This window comes from Anopheles maculipalpis, chromosome 3RL (genome assembly GCF_943734695.1).
Source record: "Anopheles maculipalpis chromosome 3RL, idAnoMacuDA_375_x, whole genome shotgun sequence".
NCBI lineage: Eukaryota > Metazoa > Arthropoda > Insecta > Diptera > Culicidae > Anopheles > Anopheles maculipalpis.
In genome coordinates this window covers 70,329,702-70,343,464 of record NC_064872.1, presented here as the reverse complement: position 1 = coordinate 70,343,464, position 13,763 = coordinate 70,329,702, and the positions used below count along the sequence as shown (strand labels likewise).

The window sequence follows — 13,763 nt, the reverse complement described above, 5'->3', positions numbered from 1 at the left end:
TACGTTCTAGCTTGATCTTCTCTTAATTTGTTCATATCATACGAAAATTCCTAGTAAGTCAAAGTGTCCGACTTTGAATGTCCAGCACGATACAAAGACTTTTGTCTTTTGCTCTTCATTATTTTCGTAGAAAAGAGCTTTTTACATTTTTTTTCACATCACCGTGTAGAAGGGAGGTATTCTAGGAAGCTGATAAATGCATCGATAAGTAGAGAACGACAATTGAAATGTCCGATGGTGAATTTCCTTGCACTGTATGTAGGTGTAGGTCTATTAAACAAGCGACTTTTAAAATTAACAGCTCCAAACCAAAAAAGAAAAACTCCCTTCCCAATTGTGCCTTCCCGAATGCAAAAGAGAGCCAGCAAAATCCCCCTGAAGGATGGACTTGGCAAAGAAAGACGATTAAGCACGATTTCGCGATTCCGCAAGCGACATGAACTTTAGCCCATCGACGTCTAACTAAGCTCGGCTACGGGAACGAACGAAACACGGCAACTGGGGCACGGCTTTACTTACTCGATGCTCTCGAACAACCAAGCCTGTATATTATGAACCGGTTTTTTGGTCAACAAAGAAAACTGTGAAGAAGGAGCTCGGGCTTTGTTTCCTGCCGTTGAGAAGAGAGTCTCAATTCTGCATCACCTCCTCTTCGAGATATTGAAGTCCGTGAACATATTTTGCTGTTCATTTTAGCTCACCCCCGACGTCAGCGTGACGGTTGATTTTTATTGCTTCTACCCAGAAGCGATCATCTTGGTGCTTTTGGGAGCAAAATTTTCCACCGATACCATCCCTCGACGCTGGTGTGCCGTGTTTTTGTTGGGGGGTGTGCAACCTGTAGACTTGATGGAGGCTTAAACCAAGCAAGCAAAATGGTGTATTGTTGAGCAACCAAATTCGACTCACGATCGGAGGGTGTGTGTGTGTGTGTTCGCAAAACCAGACAACCAGGACGTTTTCGCAAACCTTTTATCGAACCTGTGTGGTGAAGAAAGTGGCTTTGTGTTTCTTCGCTTTTCCTACCACCTAGGTGTAGGTGGTAGAGAGTGTTCACGAAATGTAAATGCTGTTATTACGCATCACTGCCCCTGCCCGAAAGAAACAGAAACCAATCAAGCTTAACTGATAGGTTAGTTCTGCCAAACATCACCGGGAAAGAGGGAACGATTACCGGGAACAATAACAGCGCGAAAGAGGGCAGAGAGCAGCTTTTCGATTCGTCTTGTTGGTGGAGGGCTGTCTTGCTTAAAAGACGAGCTGTAAGGCTTGCAGATTGTGATGGTATTTCTGAAGAAAGTAGGATGGTTCCGTTTATGGTTTTATTTTTAGTTTTAAACATACGATGCTGCAGAGGAACACCTGTTGATTCCCGGTCGCCGGTAAAGTGGGCGAATTGTTTCTGCACAAGGAAAGGTTGCTTGCAGTGAATTGATATGCCGAAAAGCTTGGCATAGCAGCAGTCCGAATAGATGTTTTGGGGAACCTTTTTTAGTACGGAAAAATCTCCATCGCGACCTGCAAAAATATTTTTTATTTATATTTTTTAGATTGTAGATGTTGTTTAGTTAACATTTGGTTGATTGTTGCTTATACCAGCCTAAAATCACCTAAAATGCACAATCATCTAAAACCAAGAAAAAGTCCTGTTGTATTGCAATATCGTTGATGCGCCCTGTTCACGGTAGTATGATCAAAACATCTGCCTTGTTACTCATGACACAGTTCAAAATGATATTTTATTTCTTATTTTGTAATGAAACAGACGTTAGTATTGCAAAGGATTCGTCCATTCGCTAAAGATTTTCCACATTTTTCACCTTTTGAAGCACGCTGGTGCTGGACAAAACTCAAGTCAAAATGATTGGTCTAGGTAAAAAAGCGCCCATCACGTAACTTATTATAAATATTAGGTGTAATTTTTTTTTAAATAAATGAACATCCTATTCGATGTGTACAAGTCATGCATCAATAATCGGCCTTATTTAACCATAAAAAATTTAGTTGGAAGTTACGAGACCAGTTAAAATGGCTGCTCTGGATGTTCTAGAGTAAAGCTTTTTGCGGATGTTTTTAAAAGCTTTGAAACTATCGATAAATTGATGTTAAAGTTATCGTGTTTAAAGCAACAAACTAAGCCCCTATAAACTCTTCATTTTACACTTTTAGTAAACTAAACCGGTCAATTGGCCCGGTTACAGGGCTACGCCACAACATTCCAGGGTTGATTCTGACCTGAATCCTCTGCAGTGTATCGATCTCGATAGTTCCGTTGAAAATCTTCGCAAAGATCGTCCACGTACGCGCCCTAAAGACGGTGAGGATTATGAGGCATTCCTTCCGAAAAAAAAGAGAGCGAACAGTTGACGCAGCTCAATAGAGGGCATCCGAAATGAAGCAGCTTCCTGGAGTGCACGATCTCACTCGACATCGTCTTGCAAAAGTCCGGCTGCAGTGGCTGCCTGTTGAAAGGAAGCACAAATGGTACCTTCTACTGTCCGTAGAGCCATAAATGACGTTGGACCCTTCCGATAGTATAATTTTAACCGAAGACAATTCCGTTCCATCTGCGACATAGGACAGTAAACCATGCAGCCGACCACAATATCGGTGAGATGAACGCGGGGAATTCACTGTTTCCCAGGTCTGTTGTACCATTGCAGTCGTCGGGTTGGCTTTGCAAAACGATGATGGGCCTGAACTTCTTGGTACGTCAATCTGCATGTACCCGTATCGTTGGCCATTAGCTCAAAAAGTTAGTTAGCGCCATATTGTTATGCAGTGATGGATTTACCTATGGGCGGAGGTGGTGGTCGCTGAGCAGAGGGGCCTCACCAACCAGGGATGCCTCGCCGACCAGGGATGACTCGCCGACCAGGGGGGCATCGTCGACCAAGGATGCCTCGTGGCCTGGGGAGCCTCGTCGATCAGGGGGAGGGAGGTAGGGGTCCCGCCGGATAGAAGAGCTTCACCGATCAGGGAGCTTCACGGGTTAGGGAAGCTCTTATGAGAATGATACCCCATAGGATGTGTGATTCTGGAGCAACATTGTCAGATATCATGAATACGGAGAAACTGCTCATCCGTGTAGGGTTAAGTCTATTCTTGTTTCCAGCGTCGTCCTTACCCTTGAAATTTTTATGGAGAAAAACTTGTACATCCAAGTAGGGGCAAAAACTACGCTTTGCCCATTGCAAAATTTGTATAGCGATTATCTCTCTATCACCGTGAAACATAAACCGTTCGTTGTTGTAGCGGAAAAGCTCACCAAAAAAGCTCTCGACCATGTGCAACGGTAGTTCAATCTTTGCTGCGCGTGCGCCATTTGCTCACAATCAACCACGTGCGTTTTCGTACAAAGGTTTAAAGTACGTTTTGTGTGCGTGACAAATGAGGACCAAACAAACTTCCCACTATTCGGGTTGAGCACACGAATGCCACGATTGCGATCTTGCGGGGTGTGTGTCTTGGAGTCCGGGAGGGGAGTTAAATCATGCTTGTGTTGTCCGCTGTCAACTTGTTTGTAGTTTGCGCATTTACGCAGCTGCTTTTTCATATTTTCGCAATGATACAAATTATCACCACATCGTGCCACCGATCAGGGTCACGGTCGACTGGAGTGTAGCAAATGGTAGAGAAAAAAAGTTGAAATGATTTATATCAGATTCTAGTTTTCTTTTTGTGTTAAGTAACAACAACTTAAAAAAAAATAATCATAATAATCTAGTAAACAAAACAGGGAAGGAAAACAAATTTATAATTAAACAATTTACCGATTGGATGAGCTTTATTATCTGTTTTAAATTTTAGTTCCCCAAAATTAGGTCTAATCCCGGGAGGGAAAGCGTTTAATGACCAGAAAGCGAGGTCGCTTAATTTCAGCCCTGCTTTCCTCCTTGGACCCCAAACCTCACAATCAGTGTTGGGAAGGGTGTTAAACATGGCGGTAAATAAAACTCGCTACTAATCAACCCAGGGTCCGCATGTTGTCGTTATGGCTCCGGGTCAAATCCGGGAAGCAAACAGGCAATGAATCATCATACGCTAAAGGTGGCACAGGAGTTGCACCCGAGTATGCGGTTTTCGAAAAAAAAGCCCTGCTGCTAAGGGTGCGTTTGTGTGTGTAACAAGTGTATCACAAACGAACGCGATTTGATCTAATGATTACGGCATTGCTGCTTTTCTGACACGCCTATTATGTATGTGTGTGAATGTGGGTGGAAGGTGAACATAATTATGTTCATCATTACACGCTTCAACGGGCCCGGGTGGAACACTAGGGAAATTTGCACGCACAGTTAGTGTTCGATTCGCTTGTCGTTCAATGGCGTGGTTCGTTTTTTTTTCTGCACAGAAATGGAATATTTTGCCATTAGAGAAATTCGTGTTACTTACTGATTCTTTTGGGGTTTTTTTTACCCAACCTTTACCATTGTGTATTGGACACAAAATAATAATCATTCATGCGTTTGTGTGCGTTGCGCATTAAACGTTTTAGTTGCGATAAATTGCGATACAATTTGAATCCTAAAAACAATCCTCGCTTCACGCTGGCGCTGCTACTGTTGCGGTTTTCTGCAGACGATTTAAGTATTGTTGGAATCGAATTTGTTGTCCACCTTTTTTTCGTGCACGCGTTTGCACTCGGAGGGGTGTCTAATGCTACTTCGCAATAAAAATTATGCGGAGTATTTCATACGCTTGTTGACAACCCCCGGATTTTTGATAGTGATGATGTGAGCTGGCCCGAGGGCTCGTGGAAGTAGTGAAATAAAAACCCGCCCCGAAAATGACAACCGAAAAACTTTCTGTAACTTGGCTGAGGATGAACGACGACGTTTTTTGGACCTCATGCTGCGGATGGAAATATTTTCAAGGATGGATTTTGTTTTTTTTTTTGCACTGTACAAATTTTCCATTGACACGAAACTACGGCACACAACGATGATGATGATGCGATAGTTTCATGCCACGCACAAGCACTAAAAAAGCACCACCGCATTAAGCACGGCGAGCGGAGACAAGTTTGGAAGTCATTAAGCATAGGCATTTCAGCTTAACTAGCTCCAAAATTGTGTGCTTCGTTTCGCATTTTTGTTTGGGAAGTAATTACACATTTTTAAAACATTTTGGCTAGGGTTTAACTGTGTATCTTAAATTTCGGTTCGTTAAGTTCATCTATTGCTATCCGTTCGAAGAGTGACCGGAAAATGTAATCTTCGTAAAGCGTTCACACGTGGTGAATCACTCACACGGGCATGTCAAATCGAGGTGTGTGGTTGAGTATATGTTTGGAGGGGTGATTCAACGTCACTTACCTCTTCCATTGGGGTAATGTTCAACTTGACTTCATACTTCTCCAAACATAGGAAAAGGTAGGCAGGAGTGGCCTGGCGCTTTTGTAATCGATATTATCGATTTCGGGTTCCGGGTAGCTTAACTCTTACCCTCTTGTCTTGGTTCTTCGATGATTGTGATGATTTATGAAAGTGAAATTAAAATGGCGGTTTAAACATGTGTTTAAATATCGCTTTTGACTAATACGATGCATTAAATTTAGGTTGTTTAGTCGCTTTCCTATGATTTATTGACGTGAGCCTAAAAGAACTGTCAGTTACAGAATTTTACACGATTATTTGTACCGGGAAATAATTAAATAATAATTTTTAATTATCCCTTCCTGTTTTTATTTGTTTTGAAAAGATAAACACAATGTTTATGACAATCTTTAAACTTATTTACAGATATCTGAAGAATCAAGCATCAAGAAAACTGTCAAAAACTATGTTAAAAATCCTCGCGATACCCTGTATAAAGCTCTCAAACGGTAACACAAGAACGTAAAATGATCCCTGAGTGGCGATTAGTCCTCTGACAGAGAAGGCCGGCTACAATGTTCGTTAATCGTTACGGTGCTCGTGAAATACGCCACGACAAGCGGTATGATTAGAGATATCTCGAGTAGTGTGTAACAGTAAGTCTTACAAGTTGCTGGCTCTAAACGAGACTTCTCGTCTCATGGCGATAATTAGGAAAGGTACTTCCCTTTGAACAAACCGTTCGAAAGCAAGCCCTCAAGAGCACTATCCCAACAACCCCCCCATGCTGACAGTATTGAATTATGAATGAATTATGGCTTGTAACCTGTGTGTCGGTTAGTTAGTGATGGACTTCCAAACGCGCGTCATTAATACCACGCTCCAACGTTGCGGAAGAACTGATGGTGTGCCGTGTCGTGCCCGTGTCGGGTGTTTTGGGTGAGAAAAAACTGGTACACACACGAAAAGGCCGGTCCAAACACGGCACGCGATTAATCGATCGTGTTTTTGGAAATTTGTGTATGGAAGGTGCTTCCCTTTAGTAGTAGAGGTATTCTTAGCCTTCTCTCGTTTGCATTGCTGTTAGTTCCTTCTTGCTGTAAAAGTGTAACGCTTTGAAACCATCAATTAAAGGCCAACCGATGAACCGTTTCCACCACCACGCTCACGAGCATTCAGGAAATCATGCAAAATATCACCACATCCAACGTGGTATTGTGTTTTGCATAGAAAAAGAGCACACGCTTTGCAATCCGTGAGTTAGACGCTGGGTGTGTTGCCTAATCAATTTCTTTTACTGTACGGCCTTCCTGCACCCTAAGAGATCCTGGTAATGCTTTTTTCCAACTTTATTTTAAACGCGTGCGAAAGGTACAAACTCCTCGGACTGATCGAGACTCAGTACAGACTTTTTCTCACGTAATAATCGTCGTCACCAACGTCGTCGTCGTCGTCGGCACATGAAGTAATCGAATCGAATGCTGCCAACCTGAAGTCCTTTCACTTTATGGCGTACCTGGTCAAAGATATGGCCGCCGTTTGGGTTATCTCAAATTGGCAACATTTGGGAGGGAAGAGTTCGCAATGTTTTCCGTTGAGCATCGTTCATTTCCACGCTCTCATGTGCACGCGGAAAGGCATGTTTCGTATGCAACTTTCGCCTGAATTTATCCTTGGCCGATCAATTAATACGGCTGCGGAGAGTTGTGTAATGAAGGGGGTTGAGTTATAGTGGTTTTATGTGAAAATGTGATCCGAATTAGGAAGCTTTTCATTACTTGCCGGGACCTTTCGAGTGACTGGGCAAAGAGCAATGAATTATTAAATACTTTATTGACGTGCGATGAAGGCTCAATTCAAGAGGACATTTCTCAAAAATAAATCTCTCTCTAAAATATTCTTATTTCTAAATCTAATTTAAGGTATGGTAGAATATAAATAAAAATCTTATTTAAGGTAAAACATCTTAATTCCTTTCCTCGCAACGGCCTTCAACAAAACGCGGCCAACAGCTAATGTTTGGAAAACCCACAGCAGCAGCAGGTCACACGGCTGTTTTGATGCACGGCTTCCATCGCTATGGCTTCATTAGCCGCCAAGTCATAACTGGTTGGAAAAATAGCTCGACATGTGCTCTATTGCGGTGACAACACGTCCACACGGGCGGACCACACAGTGTCAAATGCTGTATAGAAATCGATGACTGTCGATGACAACGTCTGCTTTGAAGGAAGGGTGGACACTGGGGGGGGAGTACACTGCTGCAGAGTCTCGTGGCCACGGCATGATTATTGTCGCACACTTGGACGCGACTAGTCCCAACAAGCATTTATTGAAGTTGTGATCGTTTTATTGGCCCCGTTTTATAATTTGAAGCTCGCGGCATCTGAATTATTCTTCCAGTGTGTCCTTCAGATGGGTTTGGAAATTAATATTTAATTTTATAAAATAAAAAAAATATATTTCTTATAGTCTAAGAAAGTAGAGAAGCGGTCTTTTCGCTTAGAGGGAATAGTTATCGCGTAATTAAAATCGAAAATGTGTCATCACTTCTTATCACTAATGTCAACGTGCTGCAGTTAAATGTTCACCTGGACTGTAGGGAAGATATATTTGCTTTTAATGATGTGACGATGATGATATCTTCATTTCTTTTTCTCCATAATCAACTCTCGTCTTCAAGTTATGTTAAAGTTCTATCAAACTATCACAATTCTTGCTCTCTTTTTAAAGTTTAGTTTGTCATTTTCTATACTCTCAGGAATTCTCGCGTATTTAAGAACAATTTCCTCTTACTAAAGCACATTTTCTCCAGGCAGCAAGAATTCTAATTGCATGTTTGTACTGATTAGTTTCGCGTGCAGTGCTCCGTTTTCCAGGTCACTACTTACCCCAGCCATCCTTTGCTTTACGGCTGGCATAATGTTTTCCGGGCCTGTTGTTGTTTCGTCTTCCCACGTCCAGTGTCCTTCAAGGACCTTTTCTTGCACGTAAATTACTGCCGTTTTTTTTGCATTCCGCTTGACATAGATTTGTGCGCACACATATGAAGTTACGTACGCTTACATTCTTACCGTTTTTACAATGGTTCACTTTCTTTTTCATGCTTGACTGTCATCAGTATTGTTGCAACAAAACAATCTCTTGAGAATTATTTTCGCATTTCATCCGTATTATTGTACCAATGGATGACGAATGAGAGACTCCTTTTGGAGATTTTCTCAAAGGTTAGGATTATAGTTTGTTGTGACTTGAACAAAACAAAATGGAGATACATTAAGGACCAATTTAAAAAGTACTGTTCATTTAGAATGTTTGGTAGAGCCCCAAGTGGTGCTATACTGAATTTTTTGACACCTATGAGTAGGTATTGGATCACTCTTCCCTCTTATGGAGTAGTTTTGACATGATCGTGCTTGTTTCAGGTATTATTAACGATGGAGCTGCAACTTCGACAATTAATTGTGCACATCCACTTAGAAAATTCAACTTGGTCCGGGAGTAAAATAGAAAAATTCCTGAAAATCGCTTCTTCTACTGTCGGATATGTTTTGAAATGGTTTCAGGAACGTCAAAGGATGGCTAGAAAAGTTGATTAAAATTTTCGTTCAGCAACAATGTCAGCTGAACTGGAAGATGTTGAGAGTGTTACAGGCTTACCTTAGATTTTCGGATTGCAAAAACAAAATACGATGCAGCAGAAGAATCGGATTGAGTGCAGACTACCGCTCTTTTTGTGCCTCAAAACAACCAAACAGAACTCTTAAGCCATCTGCAGCTGTCGGGACACAAAACACGGGTTTTTATAACAAATCAATCTATGAACTCGACAGTTTATGAAGACCAGTGTCTGGAAAAGTGAGTTCTGTTTTTTAATAAAGCTCATAAAGGCCCAATTAAGCTCTGGCCAGATTTCCAAACTGCCCAACACGCATACTATTGGGGAAACAAAACAGCTACTGAAATGGATAAACCTTGTTGGGCGGCAGCTTATGAGAGGTTTATTAAAAGTTGCTTAAATTCATCCGTACATAAACAAATGCATTTTTCTTCAATTTCGTGATAATAGAACAATAAAAAACTTTTCGTTTGATGTAGAAATTATATTTCTACGTTAAAAATGTCTCGTTTTACAGCCTGTGAAGAGTGACCGAATTCGAAACGAACGACACTTTATGAAGCTATAACAGATAGCTTAGCTCTCTGCAAGAATGGACACCAAGCTAACGTTTTTCAATTAATTCTAGCGTTAAAGAGTTCAGACCGGATGATGTTACTCCTTCCATTTTATTTTAGTTTTTTTTTTGTTAGAAATATTCTAAAGGTTTGGAAACGCATTTACACGCAGCCGGAAGGTAAAATCGACCGTTTATCGACGTACAAAAAGGGAACTTTTGCTGCGGTTGGGGTAGGGTGATTTCCTTCGTTTTTATAGCCACTCGGTACGGTAAAAGAAATGTCCCTTATCCCGCTTTTAAACCCTTGGATGGCATTTGAAGGGATTTTTGTACGACGTGTAAGTAGTAAGAAGAGAGATTCTAAAGTTGTGGATTCTAAAAAAATTGCTGTGTTTGCTAAAGTCAACAATGTTCTTAAAAAATTTACCTCCCATTTTCGCGTAGTTGAAAAGTCGATGATTTGCCTATAAGGGTTCGGTGGAATAGTCCCCCAAAAAACATGCATCGTAGAATGGGCACATATTAGAGCGTATTGCTGCTCTTTTTCTCCGAAGGTTGTTTAGTCCATTGCTCCAGGATTAAGTACCGTACGTGCCGTTAATACTTTCTCACACATGCTATAGAGGTGGAGTTTTGGTCTTTTTTCGTTGACGGTGAAAAACTCGTATGACTGAATTTTTGAACATCAGCGTGTACCCCAAACAAACTATGCCCTCAGTATGTATACACCCGGGAAACTGTTGGCAAGAGCAATATGTGGACGTGTGGGCCAACAGTCGTAGTATGGTTGATGATCGCGTGCAGTTTATTTAAACTGCTCTGTACATGTATGCAGCACCAGCAGAGTGCTGCCGGAAAATGGATTGGTAATTTTTCTCGTCCACCACGAGAAAAAAAACAGATTACATGCAAAGAGCTTGCCGCTCAACGTGTCTGATAAATGCCGCTATTATCAAAATGTGTAATGCAGCAATTTATTCAGCGATAAAATATTCATTTAAACTCGCTCCATCCCTTTTCCTTTCTCTTGGGTGGAGAATGTTTTCTAGCACTACCCCAGCAAGGTTTGTGAATCTAGCTCAGCCACTAAATATATCACCACACAATAGAGCAGGCCTACAAGATGTATCCGGATCTTACTGGTGATTCGAAATCTTTCGTAAGCTCTACACACGAACATTCCGATGGAGCAATCGTTTTTCCCCCCCCGAACCACACATCTGGTGCCAGTCAGAAGTGCATTTTCCAGATCGGAGTTTTTCATCAAACATATCAAAACATTGCCCACCGCCACACCGACTGTGAGGTGGTTGTTCCTGTTGCGGTTGATCGATCGACTTGTGAATGTTTGGTTTGCTATTTTTAGCAATGTAAATAGCGGGTGGAAAACATCAGAGTTAGGATAAGCGATAGTAGTTGATGTTTGTGTGTGCTGCTTTTGTGTAGTTCTGTTTCGAATATGTGGCCAATGTAGAACGGCTTGAAGAGGATGTTGTCTTTCGTTTGTTCGTCTATACTTTCTTGTGGGTTTGCTGGCCAGTTCAAGATGTGGTTTATGTGTCCAAAAAGTGAAAATATATAGGGTGGTGTGGCAACAGTAGCGCCGGACTTCACACGGCAGGGTTAGGGGTTCAAATCCCATCCGGATCGTTTTCCCGTAATGATGAGGACTTATTATACATTTACGCGATATTAGTAAGTCTAGTAAGGCATTTGATGACAGCAAAGCAAAGCAAAGGAGATGTCCAGAAAGCATGAAATCACTTAAAGAAATGTCAGAAAAAGGGAGGAGCTCTATTTATGTTCAAAGAAACCATTTTTAATGGTTAGATCGCAAAAAAAAACAACACAATAACGCTGTTACACAAATCATTAATCGGCGTTGTAATAGTTGTTATCTCAAAAACCCATCGTCTAGGATTCCTCGTGCCTCTTTGTGCCTGCCGCGGTGCGATAACGAACCATGACAAGAGAATGGTAACGATCGAATTTGGAATGTTCCCAGTCCAATGCTGGTACCAGCAAAACTCCCCCGCGCTACACAGATGGCGAACCATATTTTGATCTCAATCTTTCGCCGTAGCCCATCACTCGAGTGGGAAAGGTTTTCCCCCATTTTCGTGTCTTCACAGCGAAGGCGTGGACACTGGGCAAGACGTAAATTCGGATATTTTCCGCGCAATACGGCGCCGATGTGCAAGCTTCTCAAGCCGAAGCACCATTTTATCATAATCTATCCGGTGTGCAGGCCAGATGAATGGGAAGACTACCAACATCAAATAGCCCATAGGCCGTGCGTTGTCTCGGCGATGGCATTGGATAACTCTCCCTGATGATGTTGCTGATGCGATTGCTTCACTCTCTCCGCTTCACCCTGCATGGTGACTACACATTATCTGCCTTTTCTTTTGCCATAATACCTTTATAACGAGGAAAGAAAACCCACCGGGGGGTTAGCTTTGACGCCTCCGCACGGTTGTCAGTGACTTTTGAGTCTGTGAAAAAATAATAAAAATGTTTGCAATTTTCGTTTTTTTTGGTGACCACCCTGAAAAGCACAGGGCCTGCGGAGCGCTGTTTTTAAAGCTGTTAAATTTGTTTCACTTTACAAGAAACACCATGGGGATGGGCTGGAGAAAATTATTACATTATCTCTCCTTTTGCTTAGTTCCATCCACTATGGAGAGGCTTAGTGTTACTATTTTTGTCGTCATTTTAAGAAAAAATAGGCAGTTGATGTGGGAGCGTTAGGTGGTAGCGGAACGCTTGGAACCTTAATGGGTAGGCTCTAAAATTTTACCAGAAATAAAAACAGTGTGGCACGCCTTGTTTTTTGAAAGGGAAATCAAGACATTTGCTTCTGTCACCCAATGTTCCATCAAAACATGGTTTCTAGCTATTGTGACTAGCTGAGGCCAGGTTGTTTTTCGGTAGCACATCATCGTACCTATGGCAAATATTTGTCTTCATGTCTCGGGTCTGTTCGCTGGTTCGGATAGTTTTCGTGTTCATGTTTCACTTTCAGTATGATGAATATTTAATAATGCGCTAGTGCAGAAGATTTCGGCCCAGTTCTTCTGATGTATATAGGCTGACTTTCGTTTTTGCTTTATGTGAGGTACTGGTACCGTTGGCTAAAATTGCAGGTCACACATAAACGGTCACCAGAGGCACGGACGGCATGGTAAGTTTGTACCAACGGTTGTGGTGCGATTTACAAATAAGGTCTCTGGAGAAAACCTGGGGGAAAGAAATGTATCAGTCACGGAAGAGAATCATAAAACATAGCTCCTGGTTTATTTTTCTCTGACAAAAGAGATCATCATCAACTTCGATCATCAACTTTAATATACATTTTATTACTTACTTCCTCGTATGCAGCAATTGATTATACAACTATTAATAATGTTTAGTCTAGCTATTTGCCCCAACAAGCAAATGTTCTTATATCGTTTTCCGTTTCCATTCTTTCCCCTTTCAGATCTATCAACACCTTCGATGGTACACAAACCCACAGGAACAACGATGGATCGTCCGAATACTGTTCATCGTACCGATCTACGCCACGTACTCCTGGGTCAGCTTACTGTTCTTCAACTCGGAAAGCGTCTATGTATACTTCTTTACCGTGCGCGATTGCTACGAAGGTACCGTATCCTGTCAATACACGTCCCAAGCAAACCTAGCCCAAATTCCGCTTTCATTCCCTCGTTTTTTTTTCTAGCTTTCGTAATCTACAACTTCCTTTCGCTCTGTTACGAGTACCTGGGCGGTGAGGGCAACATCATGTCGGAGATCCGCGGCAAGCCGATCAAATCGTCCTGCCTGTACGGAACGTGCTGCCTGGCGGGTAAAACGTACACGATCGGATTCCTGCGCTTCTGCAAACAGGCCACGCTGCAGTTCTGTCTGGTGAAACCGCTGATGGCGTTTATTATCATCTTTCTGCAGGCATTCAATCACTATCACGATGGTGACTGGAGGTACGTATGTTACGAGCCGGTCGAGATACCATAATGGTGACCAAAGTACGTCAAAGGTACTCAAGCAAGAGAAGAGAAGCGTAAGCTGCTGTTGTAATGGAGAAATGGTATTGATTAGTAAACGGTTTCATGGTCACACGAATGCAACTTGAAATAGGTCAGAATTAGCATGCAGTAGCATTGCTGATATTGTACACGAGTCCTGTTTGTTATGTTCTCGGCAATGTTATGTTGTGTCGGGTAGTTACGTTGGACTCATGAGGTTTTTGCAGCACAATTATCTT

General features: G+C 42.0%; 3 protein-coding genes across 5 annotated transcripts in view; all 3 read left to right on the top strand.

The window, feature by feature from the left end:
- LOC126561552 (WD repeat-containing protein 47) overlaps positions 1 to 13,763 on the top strand; it is a 228,377-nt gene that overhangs the window by 53,863 nt on the left and 160,751 nt on the right. The window lies entirely within an intron of this gene.
- The window catches only part of LOC126561269 (triple functional domain protein), a 163,905-nt gene that overhangs the window by 69,285 nt on the left and 80,857 nt on the right, over positions 1 to 13,763 (top strand). The window lies entirely within an intron of this gene.
- LOC126562122 (transmembrane protein 184B) overlaps positions 1 to 13,763 on the top strand; it is a 28,343-nt gene that overhangs the window by 10,317 nt on the left and 4,263 nt on the right. For both annotated transcript variants that reach the window (XM_050218545.1, XM_050218546.1), the window contains exons 2-3: positions 12,978 to 13,143; positions 13,221 to 13,479. In XM_050218545.1, the coding sequence (XP_050074502.1) occupies positions 12,978 to 13,143; positions 13,221 to 13,479 (425 nt within the window). The remainder of the gene's footprint in view (positions 1 to 12,977; positions 13,144 to 13,220; positions 13,480 to 13,763) is intronic.